A 26,844-nucleotide genomic window follows, 5' to 3' on the forward strand; every position below is an offset into this window, starting at 1 on the left:
ATGAGTGGGCTGTCCAGGAGATCTGAATTACCCGGGTGCACGTAAATTATTGGCTAGTCGCAAAGCCTGTGTTCTACGGTGTGGCACTTATTGTACTGTTCTTGCTACATCTCCCTCCATGGAGGACATGTCACGCAGACAGGTGACCTCAAATTCAGCTCTGAGTTTCTGAAATCCCCCACTGTCATGGCAGCATCACCGTCCCCTCATCCAACTGTGCAACAAGCCATCAAACTCTTGCCTAACGGGGCGAAGTCACTGGCTACAAAATCAGCAGGCCATAAAGGACAGATGGGATACTCCTGTCAAGACTTCTTACATCCCTCCAACCAACTAACACCTGAGTCTTCCTCTGCTAACTGGAAAGGCTCAAAGAAGTCCAACAATGGCAAATGCTCTTCTCCTTCGCTGACTCTATTAAGATCCTCTTTGACAGTGTCGCCACATGATACCTTCCTCCACCTGGCCTCTGTGTCACTGGTGTGCACTGCCAAACATTTCTCTGCCTTGGACTCTGCAGGCTGACAGCACAAGAAAGCTGACGCTTTTGTGAATCTCGTGGAGTAGTATCCTCCTACCTCTGCGCCCTGTAGCAGCGAGTCTTTGTAGGCTGGCTCTCGGCAGCCCCCGAGGTGACACCCCTTCAGTTTTTTCTCATCATGACTCTCCTCCAATGGAACGTTCGCGGCCTTCAACCCAAGAAAGAGGACTTATGGTTGCTTTTAGAATCGCAGCGTCCATTTGTTCTCTGCCGTCAGGAAAAAACAAAATTGCATCCTCGCGACTGCTTTGAGCTTTCAAATTTCTTCCTGGTCTGTTTTGACCTTCCCTCGAGGTCAGCTTCCATTCCATGGGGGAATTGTGCTGCTCATATGGGATGATGATCATAGTCAGTGCATCTCCCTGACTACCTACATTCAAGCTGTTGCAATTCGCTTTTCCTTCCTCACTTGACCATTTTCCGTTGTTCCATCTATTTCCCTCTGTCACTTGATGTCACCAGGGCAGACTTCCTCCAGCTTACTGGCCAGCCGCCACACCTATTTCTGCTGCTCAGTGACTTTAACTCGCACCATCCCCTTTGGGGTTCTCCCAGAATCTGTCAGAGAGGTGCCCTCTTGGCTGATATTCTTAATCAACTTAACCTATTGTATCTTAACACAGGAGCACCCACATTTCTTTCAGACTCCTCGCACACCCATTCCCATTTGGACCTATCCTTCTGCACTGCCCAGCCTCCCATTGTCTTGAATTGTCCATTCTGTCCGACAGCTATCCAAGCGACCATTTCCCGTGTGCTGTCCTTTTGCTGATTCCTACTCCACCCACGTGCACACCCAAATGGCAGCCTACTAAGGCCAAGTAGCAGCTTCACTCCTCCATGACGACCTTCGAAGAACAAGATTTCACCAGTTGTGATGACCAGGTGGAATATCTTACAAATGTTATTCTTAATATAATAGAGGGAAACATTCCACGTGGGAAAAATATATCTAAAAACAAAGATGATGTGACTTACCAAACGAAAGCGCTGGCTCCCTTAAAACCCACATCCTTTCGTCTTTCCCTCTCCTTCTCTCCTTTCCTCTTTCCTGATGAGGCAACAGTTTGTTGCGAAAGCTTGAATTTTGTGTGTATGTTTGTGTTTGTTTGTGTGTCTATCGACCTGCCAGCGCTTTTGTTTGGTAAGTCACATCATCTTTGTTTTTAAATGTTATTCTTACCTCTGCAAAATTTTCCATTCCTCGCACTTCCTCTTTACCACGCCGTGTCCCAGTTCCATGATGATCTGAGGCATGCCGTGACACAAATCGTGCTTGGAGACGTTCTCACCGCATTTTTTACTGTCATCCTATGATGGCAAACTGTATTCATTATAAACAAATGTGTGCACAGTGTCATTGTGTTTTACGGGATTGCAAAAAGCTGACTGGATATCATTCACTAATTCTTTTAACAACTCCACCCCCTGTCTGTTGTGTATGCCAAGATCCATTCACCAATTTCTAGCCTGACAGTAACAGATGATGTCATTGTGGACTCTTTTGCTCTCTCCAACACCTTGGGCCGCAGTTTTGCGGAAATTTGGAGCTCTTCCCATTATCACACTGCCTTCCTCCATCGGAAGCGAGTGGGGAAGGCTCGTAAGGTACCTTTCTCTTCTCATAATCGCGAGTGTGACAATGTCGTCTTTACTATGAGGTAGCTAGATCATGCTACACTTCATCCCTATCCTCTGCCCCAGGGCCGGGCAATGTTCACATTTAGATGTTGCAGCACCTTTCTGTTGCGGGGAAGCACTTTCACTCCTTACATAAAACCGTGTCTGGGTAGAGGGCACGTTTCCCAGATGCTTGTGTGAAGCCAGTGTTATACCCATACCTAAGCCCGGTAAGGACAAGCACCTTCCTTCTAGCTACTGCCCCATTTCTCTCACCAGCTGTGTTTGCAAGGTGATGGAATGTATGACTCATGCCCAGATGGCATGGTGGCTCGAGTCTCGCAGTTTACTAACTACTGCACAGTGTGGATTTTGAGTGCCCCGTTCTGCAGTTGACCATCTCATCGCATTGTTAACTCATGTCGTACAAGGTTTCCTGTGAAAATATCAGACTGTGGCCGTTTTTCGATTTGGAGAAAGCGTAAAGCACCTGCTGGGGGACTAGTATCCTCCATACTCTCTGCACGTGAGGCTTCCATGGCCGCATGCACTGTTTCCTTCAGCAATCCATAAAAGACCAAGTTTTCAGGGTGCGTATGGGTTCTGCATTGTGAGACACCTTTATTCAGCAACCCACTGAGCACTTCCGGCTCCCTTTTCATTGACAATTTTGCGATCTGTTGCAGTTCTCTATCGGAAATGAGCAGAGGCGGCTCAGGCGATACACTTCTCGTCTCAGAACTGTCATTACTAGAATGCCACCTTTACTGTGAGGGAGCTAGATCATGCTATCACTTCATCATTATCCTCTGCCCCAGGGCCAGACGCTGTTCACATTCAGATGTTGTAGCATTTTTCTTTTGTGGGCAAGCACTTTCTGCCTAGTACACATAACCACATCTGGGCAGAGGGCACGTTTCCCAGACGCTGGCGAGAAGCCACTGTCATACCCATATTTAAACCTGGTAGGGACAAACACCTTCCATCTAGCTACCACCCCAGCTCTCTCACCAGCTGTGTTTACAACGTGATGGAACATATGACTCGTGCCCGACTGGTAAGGTGGCTCGAGTCACGCAATTTACCAACCACTGCAAGTGTGGATTTCAAGTGCGGTGTTCTGCAGTTGACCATCTCATCACGTTGTCCACCCATGTCGTGAATGGTTTTCTGCGGAAATCCCAGGCTGTGGTCATGTTTTTCGATTTGGAGAAAGTCTAAGACACCTGTCCTACGTACACTCTACACGTGGAGCTTCGGTGCTCACCTGCCCCATTTCCTTGAGGAATTGATAACAGATCCGAGTTTTCAAGGTCCGTTGTTTATTCTGCCTTGTTGGACACCTTTATCCAGGAAACTGGTGCGCCATCGGTTTCCATCCTCAGCGTCACCCTCTTTGCTATCACCATCAATCCTATAATGGTCTGTCTACCGTCAGGCATCTCCAGCTCCCTTTTTGTTGATGTGTAGTTTAGGTGCAGTTCTCCACGGACCTGTCTCATTGAGCAGCGTCTCCAGTGATATCTCTATCATCTTTACTCATGGAGCATTGACAATGGCTTTCATTTTTGCACTGACAAAACCGTTTGTATGAATTTCTGGCGACACAATTGGTTTCTCCCACCATCTTTACGTCGTGGGTCTGTTACTCTTCCGTTCATTGAAACTGTGAAAATCCTGGGGGGTTCATGCTTGATAGGAAACACTCTTGGACGTCCCACATGTCTTGCCTTACCTCAGTGTCCTATGTGTCCTCAATGGTACTTACTGAGGTGCAGATCAAACCACTCTCCTCCATTTGGACCGGTCCCTTGTTTGTTCAAAACTAGACTATGGGTGCTTTGTTTACGCATCTGCACATCCATCCCTCTTACGCCATCTCAGTACTATCCACCATCGTAGCATCCATTTGGCCACTGGCACCTTTTACACTAACCTGCTTGAAAGTCTGTATGCAGAAGCTGCTGAACTACTGCTTTCCTACCACTGTTGTGACTTTTTCATCGGCAGGTATGTATGCCATCTGTCTGCCATGCGTGGCCACATCCTATGCCGCCTCCTTCAAAGGCTCCTTTGATCGCCAGTATGGGGCGCATCCCTCTTCTCTTTTACCTCCTAGGGTACGCATTTGGCTCTTGCTCCAGCAAATTTACTTCATGCTACCTGCAACTTTCCTAGCGGGTGTAGACCTTTCACACTTTAGCACATTATAAACTGCTCCGCATGTGGGGACAGCCTTTATCCCCACCCATGACACTAGCATGCTGTATTTTCGTCAGGGCGCTGATGACCATGATGTCGAGCTCCCCCTTAACCCAAATCATTTTCATCTAAACCTTTCACCACATTGGCTTTGTGTGGCGGCCCGTGTTCACCTTGGCCTTCATTCGTTTATGAAGGACACTACTCCAGCCTCGCTCTATCGCCTTCAGTTTGATGACCTTTGCATGGAACTTCGCAATTGTACCTCTGTGTACACTGATGGCTTTCGGACTGACCATGGCATTGGGTGTACCCTTATCATTGGCACTGGCGTTTTTCGGTATCCCCTTCCAGCCCACTACTCAGCATTTACAGCAGAGCTCTTTGCCCTGTATCATGCCACAGAGTACATCCAGCAACATATGCTTTTCTATTGTGTCATCTGCTAACACTCTTAGCACCTTTCAAAGCCTCTGTGCACTGTACACCTGCCATCCCTTAGTGCAACAGTCCAGGAAAACTGTCACTTGCTCACACTTGATGGAGCCACTGTGAGGTTTATGCGGGTTCCTGGTCATGTCGATCTGCCAGGAAACGAGGCTGCTGACACTGCTGCCAAGTCTGCAGTCCTAGTACCTCAGCCCACTAATTCTTATATTCCCTCCGATGATCTCTGTGCCGCCATCTATCAGGAGGTGGTGTCACTTTGTAATCCCCTCTGGTCCTCCCATCATGGGAATGATCTACAGGTTATTAAGCCTCTCCCAGTTGTTTGGTCGACCTCCTCTCGGACCTCATGCTGCGAGGTGGTCATTTCAACTAGATTGCGTATTGGACACTGCCTTTTTAGCCATTGCCATTTGTTAAGTGGCTCTCCCTCACCACTTTGTGCACATTGTGCCCAACTCTTAACTGCCTGCCATTTTCTAACAGAATGCCCATTTTTTTAACCGTTCACATTCCCATTTGGGTTTGCCATATGAGTTATTGGCTATTTCAGCAAACGACACTTGGGCTGTTGACCAATTTTACTTTTTGTCCGTCGTAGCCATATGGTGAAGGCCATTTAAATTTTATTTCTGGACCTCCATTTCTCTATGGTGTATGTTATAGACCTTTCTCCATGTCCCTGTTTTTAGCTGTCTTCTCTTATGTTGATTGGGATTGACATGTAGATGTTTTTAACTCTTCTCTGTCTTCGTGTTTTATATTTTTTACATGGGTGCGTATGACCCTAGTTGTTTTTGCACCCTAAAACAAAACAAAATAAAACAAAGGCAGGGAAACTTGTTAAAAAGAAGCATGTAATCTACCCACTTTATGGAACCACAGTGCTGCATTCTGTGTGGGCATAACAACTAACAAGCAGTCTGTTGCATGAATGGCAACTGACAAACTGTGGCCAAGAGGTGGCTGGATCACTCAGTTATTGAACATGCTGCCCAGCACAATGTGGTTCATTCTAATTACTGCCTCACAGCCTTTACTATCTGGATTCTTTCCACCATCTCCTGCTTTTCTGAATTGTCCAGGTAGGAATACACTCTACAAATTATCCTTCACACCTGTAACCTGCTCGTAACCTGCTCTGGCCTCATCCTTCACTAGCTCGTTCTCCACCTGCCTATCCCCTTCCCTGATTCCATTCCAGTACTATGCTTAAATGCCATAAATCCTGCGCTTCCTCTTCTCTACTTCTCTTGTTTCCCCCGTCACCCACCTGATGCTACAATTAGCGCCCCTCTTCTGTCCCCAATACATCTCTCCATGCTTCCACAGCCAGCATGTGCATCTACCCCCATCCCGACCCAGCTATCCCCTCGCCCTTCCCTCCTCCCCGTCCCTCCCTCATCCTTCCCTACTTCCTTCCTCCCCTCCTTCCTCCCTTTCCCTCCTCCACCCCTCCCCTCCCTCCCCCTCCCCATCTCACTACACGCCTGATTGCTGCCCATCCCATGTCAGGTGCAGAGACTGTCATAGGTGGGCACAGTGGCCGTGTGTGTGTGTGTGTGTGTGTGTGTGTGTGTGTGTGTGTGTTTTGTCATCTATTTTCGGCAAAGCCCATGTTGGCCGAAAGCTCACTTTCCGACATTCCATCCTGGGTTTTCCATTGTTTGCCCCTACAAAGTGTATGTTCTGACATGTGACACATGAACACGTGTTCATAGGAGTTGCTCTTGTGATGTCATCCATGTCAATTCATTGCTTGTCCTACTACAGATGAGTACCTGATAAGTAATGTTAATTACAACCCCTTGTGTGGAATAATGTGAGATAGGACAGCATCATGAACATATGAACATGTCGTTGCAGATATGAGCACCATTGTTGTACAATGTTGTCATACAAGGCATAACAGTGTGCTGGGATATTGCTGTACAGTATCAGTGCAAACATTCATTGGCTCAGAGGTCTGCAGTGAGTTGTTTCGTTTACATTGTGTGATTGTTCTGTAGTCCTGTTATATCTGTTTCTGTCTGTGTACCTTTCTGCTAACTCCAGGTGCGTACCTTGATGTTTGGCCTACTTACAGGTCATGTTTAAAGTACATGTTATTGTGCTGTTTGTGGTGTAGTACATGTTTTCTCTCTTGTAGATACTCTGACACAACCTAGCAATGGAGGCCGTTTATTCCACATCCAAAATGATGGATATGATTTACTGCTATGGTTTAGCAGATGGAATTAATCTGAGAGCCCAGAACCCGTTCACTGAAAGATTTCCAGCACACAGGATACCATCTTTCAAGGTGTTAAGTCAATTGTTCCAGTGTCTTGGGGAAACAGGTTCCTTAGCTCCCATCAAAGTAGACAGTGGAAGGGCTCATTCAGTTCAGATGACGTAATGGAGAAGTGTGCTCTAGGTGCAGTGGACAACAACCTTGGAACCATTCTGCGACAAATAGCTGTAGCTGAATGTGTTAGTCATCCTCTGTTCTGGGCAGTACTTCATGAGCAATTGTTGTATTTGTATTATCATGTTCAGCACATTCAGGTACTTAGGGCACGAGACCATCCTGCCAGAGTGCAGTTCTGCCAGCGGTTCTTCCAGCAGTGTGGTGCAGATCCACAATTTTCCTCCAACATTTTGTTTACTTTTGAGGCAGGTTTTAGATGAGATGGCATTGTAAATTTCCATAATCAGCATGTTTGGGTCGATGAAAGTCCCCTTGCGGTTCATAAAACAAGGCATCAGGATCGATTCTCAATCAGTGTATGGGTAGGCATTCTTGGTGATAGATTACCAAGGTCATACATGCTATCACAGAGATTAACCGGGGCTCATAATCATGGTTTCTGAAGAATGTATTGCTTATCTTTCCGGAGGACGTGTCGTGTCAGGACGGACTACAGATGTGGTTCATGCAAGGTGACGCATCTGCGCATTGTCTCTGCATTGTGCATTGGCACCTGATGGGAACATTTGTAAACCGGTGGATTGGCCGTAGAGGTGCCATACCTTGGCCTGCTTGTTCCCCAAATCTAAATCCACAAGACTTCTGGTTATGGGGACACATGAAGTAACTGGTCTATGCCACTGAAATAAGTGGTATGCAGACATTACATAATTGTATCTTCTGTGCATCTCAGCACGTTTAGAACCAACCAGGGCAATTTCAAAGAGTGCGTGAGTCCTTACACCAAAGTGCAATGAAATGAATGGACATAATGTTGAGCACCTCCTCTGAACAAGTGGTAATATGTCAGAAGGTATGCTTTATAGGGCCCAGTGTTGCGAGACATTTTTTTCTTGTTTTGATGTATAAGATTGTCCCCTGATATATTGGATAATTTTTTGTTTTAACACCCTGTACTAATACCAAACCGAAATTTGCAAACAGCTTCCTAAAGTGGCTCTGTTCACCCAAGCTTTAGGCAGGCGCAGTTTGCATTAGATACAAACGGAAAGACTAGCTTACATTGCTGCAACAAACTCTCTTATCATTTCACCTCAACATGACTATTTGTGGCACATGTGAAAAACATTGAATAGGCTGCACTCGTGTGTTCATAAATAAAGGGAAATATGGAAAGTTGGATTTCCATATAAAATCAGCTGTGTGAGATTGTGAACAGACTACCACTACATACAGATCATCTTGTACAAAATGTTAATAGGTGCTAATGAATAAAAGTGCTATAGATGTTGTCCATTACTAGATGGATACTATTAAATTGTGTAGTTTATTTCAGCAATGTTTATTATTTATATTGCGGTCTGTCATTTTTTGTTTTCATTTGAAAAAATTATTTCCATTCTTTCTTTGTTTCTTCTCAGCATTGAATTGTTGTAATTACTTGAATGTAATTTGTCATAAAAGTGATCTATGTAGTTTTGTCTGTATTTCTGACATTCATAAATAAAACACACACACACACACACACACACACACACACACACAGAGTCGCTTAACACACTCCTTTACACCAGTTCATTACATGATTCATTTTGAAAACTCTAATGATGTCTTATTATTCAACCCATATAATGGACAATAAATAAAAATGAGGAAAGGTAACCGTTCTTTTTATAGTTTAAGTACCATCCCTTCACACTGACACAAAACACACTAGTTTCTTATCAGTCAGTGCCACGATGGCTGCAAGAGGTGTTTGGGTGTCTGTATATGAATGTATGTTCTTGTTCTAGGAAGAGAGTGGTAACTTTAAAACTACTTAAGTCCCTGTGCCAGTATATCTTTGCACCATAAATCATTTGACTGCAGACACAGAGTTGTTTATCCTCATTGTATTTAGTGTTCCCATCTTGGAGTTTATATTATTGTTTTCTGTAACATATGTGCTGTTAGTTGGGCACGTTGTGTAGGAGTGTGTTGCCAAAGCCTTCAGAGGAATGAAGTCGCTGGAAAATAACTGTGTAATATTGATTGCAGTTGCCAAAAGAACCACCTGATGGGCCGAGACATGACCCTTCTTACACAGGCAGAGGTAGCACAACCAGAAGCAGCACTCGTGGCAAGGACAGCGCATCAGTTGCAGGAGCACTGTTGGTCTACTCACTTGACCTTAGTGGAAGTGCAGGAGAAGCAATTCGACTGGATGAAGAACCAGTGGCTGTTCGATTGTTAAGTGACATAGGAGAATGCCCCACCGAAGTTACGTTGCTTCCATTGGCAGAACGGGATGAGAGTTCGAGACCAGAAATTCCCAGCAGTCCAGTCAAGGGTATGCCTCAGGGATTGGCAGCACTGATTTGCAGAGATGGGAGTGTGAGAATTGCCAGTCTTGTTAACTTGAGGACAGTTGCAGTTGCTGTGCCTGAGAAGAGTGGTACCAGATACGTTTCGGCAGCTTACTGCAACAGTAAGTCAACCATATTTTTTGTAGTTTAATTTAGGTGAACTAGTATTTATTTTGTTGATGGCAATATACAAAGCGTATACTGGATTTTACGCTTCCAAGAACTGAGCTTTCTTTGGAAGCTGCTTTTTTTTAAATTCTAAACCATTTAGTTTTTCCTCATGACCTCACAACTTTGTAGTTCTAAACTGGTGGAAACTGGAAGTCATTAGACAAATTAGTATGTGCACTAATCATTTTGGGCAAACAATAACACAGTGTGAGCAGGCACTGCAGCCTCATTGTAAAAGTGTGTGCTTTCTGTACCCCAGGTAGGCGTTGTAGTGTCTTCTTTGGCAAAATGGTTTGTATCATTTACATGAAACATTTGTTAGTCTTATGTTAGTTTTTAACTGTAACAAATGCTAGTTGAAAAGCTCAAAGCTGGCTCCTTTCTCTGGTTGACATTGTTACACGAGGGACATTGAATTTAATATCTGTAATTCCCAGTAGCAACAACAACATTGACCAACATAGGTCTTTCCAACTCGGCCTCCTCTGTGTCCATTCTCAGTGTTTGTTGATTGTTAAGTGACTTACACACATCCTACTTTATGTAAAATAAAGGAAAGTCAACCATTCACCTGTAGGAGAGTAATATGTGGAGCACAGAAACATGTAACAAGAAACAGCATTCACACTAACTATTGAGCAGTACCTCTTTTTCTAGCACAAGTACACACATTCACCCAACACACATTCTTGTGATCATGGCAAGACTTGTACTTGTGCTAGAAAAGGAGCGTTATTCGAAAGATAGTGTGAATGCTGTTTCCTCTTATGTGTTTCTGTGCTCCATTTTATGTATTGCTCCATCCAGAAATTTCCATTACTGTTACTTACTTACTTACTTACTTACTTTCTTACTTTTCTACATATGATCACGGCAGTTGTCTTGTAATACCATCCACTAGTGACTGCCAAGCATTTCTTTGATGCTCTGCAGAAACAAACCAGCAGTGAAGTGTGATACAGTCATTTGAATTTTATCTCTCTTCCACTGAACCGGCTTCATATGTTTTACAGATTGGCAGACAATATGATAGATAGGAAAATATTTTTGTAAGTAACCTCTATCCACATTACTTGTCCAGTGAATCTGTATGAATCTGTACCTTTGACAACTAGATATGTATGGTTGTTTCATCTTAAGTTACTTTGGATGAATACCTTTGCGTATTTTATGGTTGTGTCTGATTCTCCAGTGATTACTCATCCATGGTGTTGTAAAGCTGCCAGACTTTTTACATACTTGTTAATGTAATGAGTTGGTTTCTGTTGGCCAGCTGTCTGTCTTTGCTAAAAGTGTTGATCTGCAGTTCTCCTGCATTGTTCAACAATTTTGTAATGCTACAATCTCACTGCATACAACTGCATTAGCTACAAACCGTGTCAGAGCCATCAGCATTATTTGCACAGTCATTTAAACGCATAGTATTGTATGAATTGCTGTAGGTGGAGTAATGTGGGGTGATTTAGGAAAGATGACTGACAGTAAGGACTTTTTGTCTACATCTATCCTTGCAAATAGTGGAGAGTTCACAGAGTGATAAAGGGAAAGAGTAATGCTTTTAATCTCATTTTTCGTGGTGAAACCATTTGCACTGTATGTTTCTAGGTATGAAAATCTGTGTGGACACTTCACATACTCACTCTCAAAGGCTCTTCCTGTTTGGTTATTCATAAAGTTTCACTTCCCCAAAACTGTTTCCAATCTGTTACCATTCGTACTGCTGTCCATGGTGCAACATCTCAATCCATTTGGGGAAAGAAAGGCCTTTGGGACAGATTCTGTATCACCTATAGAGTTATATTAATAAATCCATAACTTTTATGCGTTTACAGAGATTGCAGTTATTGCAATTTCTATGGATTCATTGCAGTGAAACATATTTTAACAGAACAACCTAGGAAAAGAGAAATTGCTGCTTATTGTAAAGATGACACATTAAGTTGCAGACAGCCACAATTAAAAAAGACACTTCCGGCCATGGCCTTCATCAGGGAAAGGGAGAAAAACACACACCATTCATTCACACAAGTCAGCACACCTCATGTACACGACCATCAACGCTGGCAGCTCAGCCCAAAATTGCACCTGTGAGTGGTGCTTATCCCCTGACCACTTGCCTCTGCTCTCATTATTACTGCTCATGCGCCCTCTTTACAAACACAGACCAGGGCGCACAGTATTTGCTCCTTGTATGTACACTGCTTTACATGTATCAGCTACCATGATCGTCGTAAGGTGGTACGAATACTGAAAGTGTAATGCACTGTCACACTATGAAGTGAAGCATGCAGAAGGGGAATTGAAACAAAACGAAAATTCATAGGTGAGAAGGTATGTGATGTTATTTCAAAGATTACAAAATTAAGTCAAGTTTATGAATAACTTGGCTCATGAGTACGAGTACGAGTACGAGTACGAGCCCCCTTACCAGTAGGACATTGCATTCCCTTTGGCTTGGAGGCATGCACTTATTCAGTTGAGAAGAGTGGCATAAATCTGGTTCAGATGGAGTTGAACGGACATAGTTTCTAATTGGGGACAGACCTGTGGGTCTTCATAGCCATTACACAGTTCATAGAGAGATGAGCCACATGTGAATGGACATTGTTCTGTTGGAAATGACACTACCATTTTGTCGCGTGAGATGTAACATACAAGGTCACAGAATGTTGCAGGGAGTCCATCACTTGTTCTCGGATGGCAGACGCAGATGTGAAGGGACTGTGTTGTGCCTGGTGCACAGTATGGCACTTCCCCTCTTGCGGTAGTCGACCAGAACCTTGACGACAAATGTGGTTGCCCTCAGGTTCGTGTGCATTCCTACATTGGGCTGCTGTCAAATCTGAAGGCCCCACAAATCTGGATATTGCATGATTTGACCAGCTGGCCAAATGGAGACCTACAATGAGGCCACTTCCACTCTGTCAGGTGCTGTTAACAGTGTCTCACACAAGTACGCAACACCTCCATGTCTGTGTCAGTAATCACTCAACATCTGAAGCTGTTTGTGCCCCCTTACATATCCTGCCAGGCCTGATAACTACACTAAACACAAATGACATTAATGCACTCTGGTGGCTGTCTTGCTTGTCACAGAGGATTGCAATTATAATCGTTCATATGCTGGTGTATACATAGACGAAGTTACATTAACATTTGATTGTGTCTTCTGGGTGCTTTACTTTTTCTGCGAGGATGTGTAGTTTTGCTTCAAATAGGACTTCAAAACGTATCAGTGTTTTACACATTCACATATGTACTTATGTTTCCATTCATATTTGTGTCAATACAAACCTGTTGTTGTGCTGTTTCTTTTTAATTGTGTGTATGTGTGTTTTGTTTCGAAAACTGATCTTTTGTTTATGCTATTAAGGTCTGGAAAGGCTGTGTGTTTGCACAGAGAAAGGAAGTATCCATTTCTTTGTGATGAGTGATGAAGGCTTCACAGAGGAATGTGAAGATGATCAATCAGAAAGTTATATGATGCCTAGTACCTCTGCTACACAGCTGAGGTCAACATTTAGCATGCAAGATGCCGCAGGACCTTCTAGTGCAGCACCAGCTGCTGATGTTGCAGAACCTGTTCGAGCACCATCCCCCACTGGACTCGCATCCTCCAGGTTTGTTACAAGCAGTCATTGTTTTGGCTTAACTCTGTTACTTATTATTATGATTTATTGTAATTATTTTTTGGGGTGATTTGTTGTTGAAATTGTTGAAAAAAAAATCAGTTCGGGGTTGCCACAAATTCTGGAAACCAGGGAATTTCAAATGTGTTTGGTAAATCAGGGAAATTTGAGAAAAAAAACACTGGAAAAAATTCATTTTTGTGTCAGCAGATTAAATTGTTTACTGAGATGTCATGCATCTTTGCTGGCTGGGTGCAGCTGAGTACATGAGCCCGCTTTCCTATTCTCTCATTCTTACTGCTTCTTTCCTTTCTACCATTCCCCTCAGCTTGCAGTCAGTGCTGCACCACTTCTTGCCGCTAGCCTAGCAGCTGCCGATGAGAGGCAGGGACGTATGAGGAGTCATTTGTTTGGATCTGATTCTCAGAGACCGTTGACACAGCAGATGGAGTGGCAATCATTTTTGCACGAGTTGTGTCTAAGTGATTATGTGAATGTGTGTGTGTGTGTTTCGTTTTCTGACAAAGGCTCTGGCCAAAAATTTAGTTGTGAGAGTGTGATTGTCTTTTCTATGTGCATGTCTGCAGCTCAGCAATCATCTTTACGGTGAGTTGCTACCTATCTTCATTAGTATTGATTCTCAGAGTATTTGTGCAAGTTATCTGTTGCATGGATAGATCACTACAGTCTCATTTCATCAACATGGTGTCTGTGACACGTGAATAGCTGGTTGTACAAGTGGACTTCCATGAAGGGCCAGAACCACAGGCCATTTTGTGGGGTATCTCTAACGGATTGGGCCTGCCGATCTCTGTTTGCAGGCCAGGTCTGTTTGTGTGTGGCATAATGGACCCAGGACTGTGGTGCTCCTTGGCAGCCCACAGGCAACAGGCAATGGAGTTCAGGAATTGCGACTGTGTCACTGCAAGTGCATTGTATAGTGTGGCGTTTTACAGACATTTTATTTCTTCTAGTACATTTTGGCACTTTGAAAGAATTTATATATTACAAAGAATGGACAATAACAAGCATAAAATTGTGGCAGTCATTGTCAGTTTGTACACTATGTACTTATGTATTTCATGAAAGAAATACCAAACAATACCTGTAAAATAATAGACATAACACAGTGGGTAATAACCAACAATAAAGAACATAGTAGAACCAACATTTTATTGGCGGTCACCTGTAGTGTTGGTTTACACATCTCTACCCTGCCTTGTACACTTCTTTCAAGAGGCCTATTTTTTCTAAGGTTTTTTCTGAAATCATTGAAGGTATTTTAAATCTGTCTTCCGACTCCAATGAAATGTGTATTTTTGTCACCAAATGTGTGTTGTTTTATTGAAATAAATCGGTGGTCTTAATGAAACACACATACCATTTACCGTATTTACTCGAATGTAAGCCGCACTCGAATCTAAGCCGCACCTGTAAAATGAGACTCGAAATAAAGGAAAAAAAAATTTCCCAAATCTAAGCCGCACCAGAAGTTTGAGACTCGAAATTCAAGGGCAGAGAAAAGTTTTAGGCTGCACCTCCAAATCAAAACAAAGTTGGTCCATTGTAATATTAGACCCAATTTAGGTCGAATGAAAGACGATACAGTAGTTTGGTTCGAGTCGTAATCTTAGCAGTTCAGCTTTACCAGGTAGCCATTGCTATGCGTCAGGCGTTCTGTCCATATTTATACGGGTACCCTTCCTTTTTCACGTGCTTCGTCTGGTTTGAATCGATTGCTTATTTTGCTTTGATCTGATAAGTGCCGTTTTCTTTGTTACAGGTGTTTACGTCACTCTAAGCTGAAAATGCATTACTGTACTGCGTCATACATTGTTTGTCGCATTCTGATAGTGCGTGTTTACGGCGTGTCGCCGCTCGCGGCATGGCTTGCTTTTGTGCGCGCTACCGCCGCTTACAATTAAAAAAAACAAAAAGGAGGGGAATCATCTCATTAGCGAAACAATGGCAAGAGACTGCTATTTGTTGTTACTTACACTGCTGCTTTCTTTGATAATGATCAACAAGAACCAAATAATAGACTGCGTATGACAGAACATGTTCTGAACGAGAGTTAGGCGAAAATTTTTCTCCGTTTGAAAATCTTTGCGGTCGCTTCTTTAATACATCAAATTCTGCACAGAAATTAGTCATCTTAGATTTAAAAATCTAGTCAGTTGCCGTGCTTCATTTCTGACTGTATCACTATTAGGCATAAGAATGTTGTTGTTGTGGTCTTCAGTCCCGAGACTGGTTAGATGCAGCTCTCCATGCTACTCTATCCTGTGCAAGCTTCTTCATCTCCCAGTACCTACTGCAACCTACATCCTTTTGAATCTGCTTAGTGTATTCATCTCTTGGTCTCCCCGTACGATTTTTACCCTCCATGCTGCCCTCTAATACTAAATTGGTGATCCCTTGATGCCTCAGAACATGTCCTACCAACCGATCCCTTCTTCTGGTCAAGTTGTGCCACAAACTTCTCTTCTCCCCAATCCTATTCAATACTTCCTCATTAGTTATGTGATCTACCCATCTAATCTTCAGCATTCTTCTGTAGCACAACATTTCGAAAGATTCTATTCTCTTCTTGTCCAAACTATTAACCGTCCATGTTTCACTTCCATACATGGCTACACTCCATACAAATACTTTCAGAAATGACTTCCTGACACTTAAATCTATACTCGATGTTAACAAATTTCTCTTCTTCAGAAACGCTTTCCTTGCCATTGCCAGCCTACATTTTATATCCTCTCTACTTCGACCATCATCAGTTATTTTGCTCCCCAAATAGCAAAACTCCTTTACTACTTTAAGTGTCTCATTTCCTAATCTAATACCCTCAGCATCACCCGACTTAACTCCTTGTTTTGCTTTTGTTGATGTTCATCTTATATCCTCCCTTCAAGACACCATCCATTCCGTTCAATTGTTCTTCCAAGTACTTTGCTGTCTCTGACAGAATTACAATGTCATCGGCGAACCTCAAAGTTTTTATTTCTTCTCCATGGATTTTAATACCTACTCCGAATTTTTCTTTTGTTTCCTTTACTGCTTGCTCAATATACAGATTGAATAACTGCTTCCCTTTCATGTCCATCGACCCTTATAACTGCCATCTGGTTTCTGTACAAATTGTAAATAGCCTTTCGCTCCCTGTATTTTACCCCTGCCACCTTTAGAATTTGAAAGAGAGTATTCCAGTCAACATTGTCAAAAGCTTTCTCTAAGTCTACAAATGCTAGAAATGTAGGTTTGCCTTTCCTTAATCTTTCTTCTAAGATAAGTCGTAAGGTCAGTATTGCCTCACGTGTTCCAGTATTTCTACGGAATCCAAACTGATCTTCCCCGAGGTCGGCTTCTACTAGTTTTTCCACTCGTCTGTAAAGAATTCGTGTTAGTATTTTGCAGGTGTGGCTTATTAAACTGATTGTTCGGTAATTTTCACATCTGTCAACACCTGCTTTCCTTGGGATTGGAATTATTATATTCTTCTTGAAGTCTGAGGGTATTTCGCCTGTTTCATACATCTTGCTCACTAGATGGTAGAGTTTTGGGCATAAGAATAATACGAATATAAACATGACACGATACGTATATTCTTCCGCCTTTGCTGTTGTCTCACTCAAGTTTCGTAGTTTATTAGGCAGACAGTATTTAAATGAGATAGCAGCAAACACGAAAAAAGAATACACTGCAAAATGTTTATATTCGTATTATTCTTATGGTGAAGATAATGTTAGACTGTGATAATACTGCATGTGATTCACATTTCATCAGGTTCCTATTAGCAACCATCTCTTCTCACAGGTAGGAAAAAATTCAGAACATAGAGTTGGCCATATTGACAAACATCCCAAACAGTCTTGCCAGTCGGATTTTCGTAATACATTGAAATTCTGCTACATTGGAAGATGAACAATACGGAATTTGTATTTACTTCGTTGGATAATGTATGAAAATGCAGTGGTCGAAACTCGGGGCAGAGAAAAGAAACTCGTCTTCCACCCCCACCCCCACCCCCACCCCTTTTTTTTTTTTTTTTTTTTTTTTTTTTTTTTTTTTTTTTTTTTTTTTTTTTTTTTTAGGACGCAGAGGTTTTGACGCCAGTATTTTATCTTTGTGCCTACAAAGCGTGCCTGTGTAGCGCTACATATATTCGACGGCATAAGTTAGTTTTGGCGGCACCTGCCAACACTTTTCAGAACTTCCGTTTGCTTTGCACTTGATTCTAAGCCGCAGGCGGTTTTTTGGATTACAAAAACCTGAGAAAAAGTGCGGCTTAGATTCGAGTAAATACAGTAGCTCTTTCTCCATCTAAAAACAGTTAATTACAAAAGAAGTCCTAAATTTTTTTTTCAACTTACGTCTTTACTTACCCTTGAATCCAAACATTGTAAGGGAAAAATGCTAAAACTTGTCTGGAAATATCAGGGAATTGCACTTGGGAAAACCATGCAATTCCACAAAAGAAATTTTATTTATTCACCGGTTTCAGGTGAGACTAAGGTGCCCTTCTTCAGAAGACTGTGCAGAAAAATATACCATAAAAAAGTACTAGCTAGCTAATAATATTAAAGTTTAAGAAGTATAAAAATATACTTCGAATTACTGCATTATTAGCGAGTGTAAAAAAAAATAAACAAGTGTATGCAGCGTTTTACTGTACTTCTAAAAAAATACGAGAACAGTATGTAATACAATAATAAAATGTGTTTATGTGAAAAGAGCATGTACAAATATGGTTTAAGGAAACCAAACAACAAGTGCAGAGATCATGCAAGGACTGGAGCAAGTCAGCTAATGAGTTGCGTAACTTTAGGTTGATCTCGGAGTCTGAGTAAAAGTAAGATAAAATAATAGAGCAGAAACTTACCCCACTGTAGTTGCCATAAAACAGAAACAAATATTAAGAAGTTTCCCCCATAAAAAGTTCTTCGACTGCTATCAAATAATTAAACCTATGTTGTCTGCTTCAAAAAGTTGATCTTGCTGCTGTTCTGAATAAGCAGAAGTCTTGGTTTACAAACTTTGACCAAGTGGGTAGTAATGGCCATATCAATTTGTGCCACACACAATTTTGAGTTTCTGTCTTGTTTATTTTGAGGTACAACTGTACAAAGTTGGCACAGTGTGTGCCTTTTAGAATCGATTACATGTTTGCTAAACTGATTGGCACGGGTGCCGCATTGATACTTCAAGTAAAACTGACGTAGGTCTTATACACATTTTGCTACAATGACAAACTTGTTAAAAACAGAAAATTAGAGATTACAATGAATTTGACAGATAACAGTACATTACATAACACTGAACAAGTCATAAAATAAAATTACATTACATAACATGAATTTTGCTACAGAGCAATTTCATTCACAGTGAACATAGTCAGATACATAAATATAATGGTACATATAACATTTTAATGACAATATTATGAAACGGGTAGATTGTTACTCATCATATAATTGGGATGTTGAGCCGCAGATAGGCACAACAAAAAGACTGTTAATCCAGTAAGCTTTAGCTCTGGATGCCAAGGTCAGACCAGTACATTTTAGTGGATTATTCGTAAGATATATCATATAAATTCTTCCTAACATGTTTCCTAGGTAACTTTAATTAAAATGTGCTTCTTTTCAGTAATTCAATATTTTCAAAATTGAATCTGACAGATAAGATAATGCTTTGTGCTTACAGAGTTAAACTCTTATTTTAATTGAATTTTGTTCTTTGTTTTTTGAATTACATTAATTTTTAACTGTGTGTTGTGGATAATCATTGTAACTGAATTTACTACTTTTAAATACTTTCAAATCATTTCTGTTTTACATGTGTTATCAACAATGATGGTAGGAGAATTTTAGCAATATTAAGAGGATAGAATAGTTTTAAATATTTCAGCCAATTACAGTGTCTACTTGAGATATAAGGAATACATTGTGTAGATTTATTTCATGATCACAATGTCTAAAGTGTAGTATTACTGATATTGCCCATATCTGGTTATGCTTAGGATTGTTGTTGACATGCTGTTAGCTTTTCAACTAATTAATGTGAATGAAAAATTGCTGGTAACGAACTTTAAAGAAGTGTTAAGGTCCTAGCTGTTATGTTTCAGTATGTATGTGCACATAACCATCCAATTAAGTAATATATAAAATCCTACATATTAACGATATGTAAAATAAGTTAATACAAATGATATGTGTGGCACTATGGATGGGAAGTTTAGCAACTTATTGCTGAAACAGATACAGTGAAATCAGAAGTTTGCTAGCAGGGAACCTGTCAGTAGAAACAAAGTGTGGAGTATATCATAAGGCTGGAAGCTGTAGCTGGAGTAAGTGGAGAGAATTTCTCAATCAGTAGCTAATATGATGAGTCAGAAAATAACTGTAGAGGAGAGGAAGTGAGGGCACAATTGTATACTTCCGTTACAGTGAAACAACTAGTACTAGAATACAAGCATGGTTGTGAATACGGTCGTTAAACAGTTATAACTAGCGACATTCATAGCAATTATGTGGTAAGCTTTATAAAAGGTCACTGAACTGGTGTAGAGACATCATTAGCATGAAATATGGGCATGCAAACAACATGCAAAATGCACCAAGGGGCCAAAAGCGATAACTGAAGTAAGTAGAGAAACACTTCTGGATCAGTAGCCAAAAGGTCAAAAATAACTATAGGATAATATAAATGTGGGCATAGTTGTATACGTCTGATATAGTGAAATAACTAGTTCAAGAATGTACACACGGTCCTAAATATGTTTCATGAAATAATTATATAGTTCCTTTCACACTAATTGTATGCATTAAGTGTAATAAATTTGACTAGATGAAACAGTATGGGTAATGTGCTTGTTAACTGTAAATACTGATGTCAGAAAGAAAAGAATGTGTGTAGCTGATTGCTTGTATATAACTAACCACCTGAAGCAAAATTATCTTGTAAGTTGTGGATGGCTTAGTATCTGTAATAATAAATGCTAACGTAAGTGGCTAACCAATCGCAACTGAAAATGGATCATTACTTGTAACTGTTGATGACGCACAACCTGTAACTATCGATGATCAGCTTATACTAAAAAAGCTGTGTAAAAAAAGATAAAGTTAACTATATGTAACAAATGTACCAAACAGTAAAAGGTTGACTTATTATAGCTGTGAACAGCTGTTTAAAAGTAACTGTATATGGCCAACAGCAACTAAATGCAACACTGTATGGCCAAACTGTAGTGTGTAACTAATGATTTACTGGCTGTACGTAGCAAAGTCCAACAACTTTCTGAAAACTATTGAAACTAACACACTGAATGCAACCTATTGACTGCAACTTACTGAATGTACCTGCAGTCACAGTTATAGCAGTGACTGTAACCTACCGAATAACTATGTCCTACCTATGAAAATTAATAGGACCTATAACTAACTGTCTGCGTGTAGGGAAGAAAATTTCCCATCCATATTGCCACATGCCATTTGTATTAAGTTATTTTATTTATCATTAATATATAGGATTTTATATATTAGTTAATATGCTGGTAATGTGCACTTACATTTTCATTTGTATTTCATAGCAACTGCAGTTACGTAAGATTTTTGTTTTATTATTTTGTGTTACTTTTACCCCCACTCTGAGACTAACCTCAAGATACACTTGTCATTAGCTGCTTAGCTCCAGTTCTTGCATAAATGTCTGCACTTGTGGATTGATTTCCTTATACCATATTTGTACATGCACTATTATCCATGCGTGAGCACTTACAAGCTCTTTTTGCGATGGCACATTTTATTATTGTATTAAACATTGTTCTTGTATTTTTTTCAGACTACAGCATCAAGTTGCATACACCTGTTTATTTTTGACACTCACTGATGATGATGTAATTCTTGGTATGTACCATCTCTTTATCTTACCGAGTGAGGTGGTCTAGTGGTTAGCACACTGTACTCGCATTTGGGAGGACAACAATTCAAACCCGCGTCCAGCCATCCTAATTTAGGTTTTCCGTGATTTCCCTAAATCACTTCAAGCAAAAACTGGGATGGTTCCTTTGAAAGGGCACGGCCAACTTCCTTCCTCGTCCTTCCCTAATCTGATGGGACTGATGACCTCGCTGTTTGGTCCTCCTCCCAGCATCCCCTCCAACTAACCAACCAGCTAACCTTTACCTTCAAATTTTTATACTTGCGAAATTGTAATATTCTTACCCACCTTGTACTTATTTGTGGTATATTTTTCTGAAGGAGGACACAAGTGCTTGAAACTGGCCGAGAAATAAAATTTCTTTTGTGCAATTGGTAGCTAATTTTTTTCTTTTTTTTTTTAACAACTACTTTTATGGTTGCTAAGGACAGATAAAGTACTAAATTGTTTGAGGGTGTTGACAGAGCTGTAATTTCTCAATTACTGCCAGTTTCTTGAGCATGATTTTTATATCATTCCACATTTCTGTAAAGTACACAAGCCATTTGGCATTGATGAGGGGGTGACCTTGAAGGGCATTTCAGCTACATAATTGGCAGATTTTTTTTATTTGCACAGCATGACAGCTTCCCTTCAAAAAGTGTGAATGTTGTGTCCTAGGCATTATCTATCCAGTGTACGTGACTTAATGAGTGTGTGTACTATTTAGTGCAAGTCTTTTTGTGGGGAAGAGGGTGAAACCCATTGCTGCCGTATAGCCTAATCTTCTGACTGGCTTGAAGGGAACCACTGAAGTTAATGTCCTTGCTGAGGGTCAGATCACCATCAACAGTGCCACATGTCCTCACTCCATGAGACATGGAGAGTTTTGGTCTTGCTGACCCAGTACTGAGTATGAAAATTTACTACACCACCAATGTTCAAACTGACTATCTCAGAGTTGAGTGTGCATTGTCAGCCTCAACTACAGAAAGGGATCTGTCTTACATACACTTATGACATTATGACACAAGACTACTAATTCTTTTTATGTTCATGAAAATTGAAATGCTGTCTTGAAACAGGAACTCTAACCTGGTGGACTGGTTTATTATTCCACTGAAAATGTCAGCACACAACACTGTCGCTATCAGCTGAACTTTTTTTCATTTTATGATGTTACAGTATAGTATTGTAGATGCAACAGCAAAACTTTAGCATGCTTTGAAAGCTCTTTTCATGTTAGGTCCTTTTTCAAGTTTCGTTTGTGCTTTGTAAATGAAAACCTTCTTATCATCAGTGATCCGTCAATTACTGCTGATATCTTCTGCTTTCCAGTTTTTTTTTAGTAGTGTTGTGTTAAAGTGTATTATCCCTGTATTTTTCAGTTCCGGCAGCAGCCAGTTACTGGCAAATAAAACAGAACTCAGTATGTCTGACCTGCAACAGCTCTACGAGCTGACTTTATTTGAAAACTTAACACCTTGCTATGCAGCTGCAGTGCCACCCTGTTGGAGTGAGATAATGCAGGCACAGAAACAGCGCAGGCATCCTCAACATTTGCAGCAGGGTGATGACCTGCAGCTTACGCGGTCCTGGAGATTGCAGAATGATGCGTAAGTCTTAAAAATTTCATATTGATATTTCATTTCTACGTCTTCAAGAGCAATTTATTTTCATAGCATGTTTTTCATTTCTTAAGAACAATTGTAGTGTTGTATGTTAAAGTGTGTTTCTGGAGCTGTTGTCAGTTTCGGATTTGGCAGAGCATCACAATAAAGTGTAGTAAGCTGCCAATATAAATATCAGTGGCTGTTACAGGAGGCCCATGGGTTGAAGGCACTTGCAGGGCTTCACCCTCAGGTGCAGTGTTAAACATAGGGGCCAAAAAGACACAGTGCACTGTGTTGTAGCATAGGGCTTTGTGGAAGCATTACCAGATTACAGAAGTGGCTTGTTACGGATTGGGCAATAAGAGGCAAAAAATTACTGTTGGTAAAAGATCCAGCCAGAAATATAAAAGGAAGTGGCAATAAAAATACACTCAAGTATGTAGCAATAGAAATAGGTGACATAGATAAGATCAAGGTTCAAATACCTTGGTGAAATAGTGTTAGGAAATGTATTTGAAACTTCTGTGACACATGAATGAATGATCAAAATGGAAAGAGCAAACGGTTTGGTAAAGATTATCTAGTATAAGAAATAAATATGTAGGAGTGTGAAACCATGTCGCAACGTGTATTTCTTATATGCATGTGAGGTTAACAATGGATTAGAAGGTAAATGCATTAGACACACTAGAAATAAGCATTAGTAGAAAAATTATGTGTGTGTTACAAAGGGTGGTTGGAAAATTAGAAATAACGGAGAAATCTCACAGAACAACTGGAAAGTATCAGATGTAATGACAAACTTTTGGGAAGTCAATTCAAGAATCAGAAATAACAGAGGCTCTAAGAGGTATGAAACTTGGAATTATCTAAATACAGAAAAAAATAAAACAGGAGCACAATGTAGAGAAGAAACAAAGTGACACTTAGAGAAAATTAGAGGTTATTGGAACAAAAACGAAAGAGGATTAACTGTTACACAAGGGAAAAGGGGGCAAGCATCTTGTCACCAGTCCTTCCATCTATTTGAACATCAATTATATACTCTTCTCGACAAGTGAAAATAGGCCTATATAAATCAGTGTATAACAGCTAAAGTGCCACTGGTCAGTAGTAAATATACAACCTCGATGAAGCACACTTTGCAAATGTTAGATTATTTGTGAACATCATAACTTAACAATGCAGTCATATACCAGGAAAAAATTATTCCAAATGTATAGGATTCTTTACTGTGTTTGTTTGTTATTGATTTATGAAGTTTTATGTTTATATGTAGATAATAGACATGCACTATTGCAGAATATAATCACCAATTGGGTATTTTTTTCTTTGTCAGTACCACATGGGATGAACATGTGTTTGAAATAACACTCCCACGTAGTTGCTGCATTGGCCATGTTGATCTGAAATTTTCCCTTCATTCTCCATGTTCAAATCCACCAAATATACAAGTAACTCTCCTGAAACAGAATGCAACTGGGATTGGAAGGAAAGAGAAAACCATGATGCCACAAGTAGATGAAGGAATAGATTTCAACATTGGCATGCAGTGTGATGGTGAAGTGAAAGGTATGTCTGAAATTACATCAGAAAGACAAGACAGTGTGTTTGCTACTTTGAAAAACTAATAATTTATTTTTTAATTTTATTTCATTTTGACAGTTATTTTAGCCAGTGGATTTTGATATCATTAGAAAATTGATATAATTGATGGTTGATATCTGTGTTTTTGCATGTGCTGAATGAGCTTCTTAATGGCTGTGGTATTTGAGTCCTGTATTTTAATCCCACATTGTAAAAATCAAGTATTGTCATAATTTTAATTTGTAATATTTTCTGTTTGTGTTGTTCAAGGGAAGACTGAAAATCCAGTTACATCAGAGGAGTACATGAGGGACCACAACTGTGAGGTATTATGTGGCCCCGTAATCTTGTCACAGTGCCTTGACCTATCAGAACAGGGTGGAACAATCACACTGACAAGTCCCAAGTTATTTAGAGTGCGAGGCCGTACTTTTCTAGTGCACATAAAAGCTGTGGCCACAGAAAAGGAGATAGTTAAAGATACAGTAAGTACAAGTTGGCATAGAATTAAATGTATTTGCAAATTTTTGTATTGGTGATCTGAATTTGGATCTCACAGTGTAAACTGTAAATACTGTAAAATACAGCATTGAAACAATTTTAATGATCATAATGGTACAATAATGCTGGATCGTGTCACACATTTTTTAAATGTTGTTAACATTGAAGCATAAGAACAATCAATGTGTGATAGCAGTGGAAAAAACTATCAATGACAGTGCTCCTAAAGCAGAGCTACTAAATAAACACAACCTTATGAAATTCCTTCACCAAAGAAGGTGAAATAAATATTCCAATATCGAATCAAGAGCAGCTGTCAACATGAGTAACTTAGTAGATATCCCTGGAGCAGTGAAGCAACAGAACTCACTTAATAAAAGCAGGTCTTCCGCTCCAGATTGTATTCCAGTTAGGCTACTTTGAGAGCTTGCTGATGCAATAGTTCCATACATAACAATCGTACACAACAGCTTGTTTGCCAAAGATCCGTACCCAAAGACTGGAAAGTTGCACAGGTCACACCAATATTCAAGAAAGGCAATGGGAGTGATCCCCTAAATTATAGGATCATGTCATTGACATTGAAATGCAGCAAGGTTTTGGAACATATATAGTGTTCGAACATTATGAGTTACGTTGAAGAGAACAGTCTATTCACACACACGGTCAACATGGATTTAGGAAACATTGTTCTTGTGAAACACAACTAACTATTTATTCACATGAAGTGTTGAGTGCTATCGGCAAGCGATTTGAAATTGATTCTGTATTTCTAGATTGCCAGGAGGCTTTTGACACCATACCTCACAAGTGGCTTGTAATCATATTGCGTGCTTATGGAATATGGTCTCAGTTATGTAACTGGATTCATGATTTCCTGTCAGAGAGGTCACAGTTAGTAGTAATTCACAGAAAGTCGTGGAGTAAAACAAAAGTGATTTTTGGCACTCGCTAAGGTAATGTTGTAGACCCTCTGCTATTCTTTATCTATATTAACAATTTAGGAGGCAACCTGAGCACCTGTATTAGGTTGTTTGCAGATGATGCTGTAGTTTATCACCTAGTAAAGTCATTGGAAGATCAAAACCAATTGCAAACCAATTTAGATAAGATATCTGGATGGTGTGGACATTGGCAATTGAGATCCATGAAATCTAAAGGTTGTAAATTTAACTAAATGCCTCGGAATTATGATTACGAACAACGTAAATGGGAAAGAACCCATCGAAAATGTTGTGGGGAAGGCTACCAAAGACAACGATTTGTGGGTAGATCACTTGGAAGGTGCAACAGATCTACTGAAGAGACTGCCTACACAACACTTGTCTATCCTCATTTGCAATACTGCTGCGCTGTGTGGGATCTTTACCAGGTAAGATTAAAGGATTACATCGAGAAAGTGCAAAGAAGGGCAGCACGTTTTGTATTATTGAGAATAGGGTAGAGGGTGTCATGGACATGATACACGTTTTGGAGTTGACATTATTAAAACAAAGGTATTTCTCATTGTGGTGGGATCTTCACACAGAAATTTCACTCACCAACTTTCTCCTCAGAATGCGAAAATATTTTGTTGATACTGACCTACATATGGAGAAACGATCATAATAACAAAATAAGGGAAATCAAAGCTCGCATGGAAAAAAACTAGGTGTCCATTTTTTCCGCGTGATGTTAGAGTATGGAATAATAGAGAATTATTGTGAAGGTGGTTCGATGAACTCTCAGCCAGGCACTTATGTGTGATTTGCAGATGAAGATATTCATGTAATTTGATGTAATATGTACACTGCTGCCCATGCAAATTACAACACCCATAAGGAATGGTAGAATCACTCCAAAACCAAAGGATATGTAACAC

General features: G+C 40.5%; 1 protein-coding gene across 1 annotated transcript in view; it reads left to right on the forward strand.

The window, feature by feature from the left end:
• LOC124787684 (baculoviral IAP repeat-containing protein 6) overlaps window positions 1-26,844 on the forward strand; it is a 329,612-nt gene that overhangs the window by 46,520 nt on the left and 256,248 nt on the right. The window contains exons 11-15 of the mRNA XM_047254541.1: window positions 9,258-9,687; window positions 13,110-13,356; window positions 22,671-22,898; window positions 24,235-24,467; window positions 24,753-24,967. Coding sequence (XP_047110497.1) covers window positions 9,258-9,687; window positions 13,110-13,356; window positions 22,671-22,898; window positions 24,235-24,467; window positions 24,753-24,967 — 1,353 coding nt within the window. The remainder of the gene's footprint in view (window positions 1-9,257; window positions 9,688-13,109; window positions 13,357-22,670; window positions 22,899-24,234; window positions 24,468-24,752; window positions 24,968-26,844) is intronic.

The sequence above is a fragment of the Schistocerca piceifrons genome, chromosome 1, assembly GCF_021461385.2.
Source record: "Schistocerca piceifrons isolate TAMUIC-IGC-003096 chromosome 1, iqSchPice1.1, whole genome shotgun sequence".
Classification (NCBI taxonomy): Eukaryota; Metazoa; Arthropoda; class Insecta; order Orthoptera; family Acrididae; genus Schistocerca; species Schistocerca piceifrons.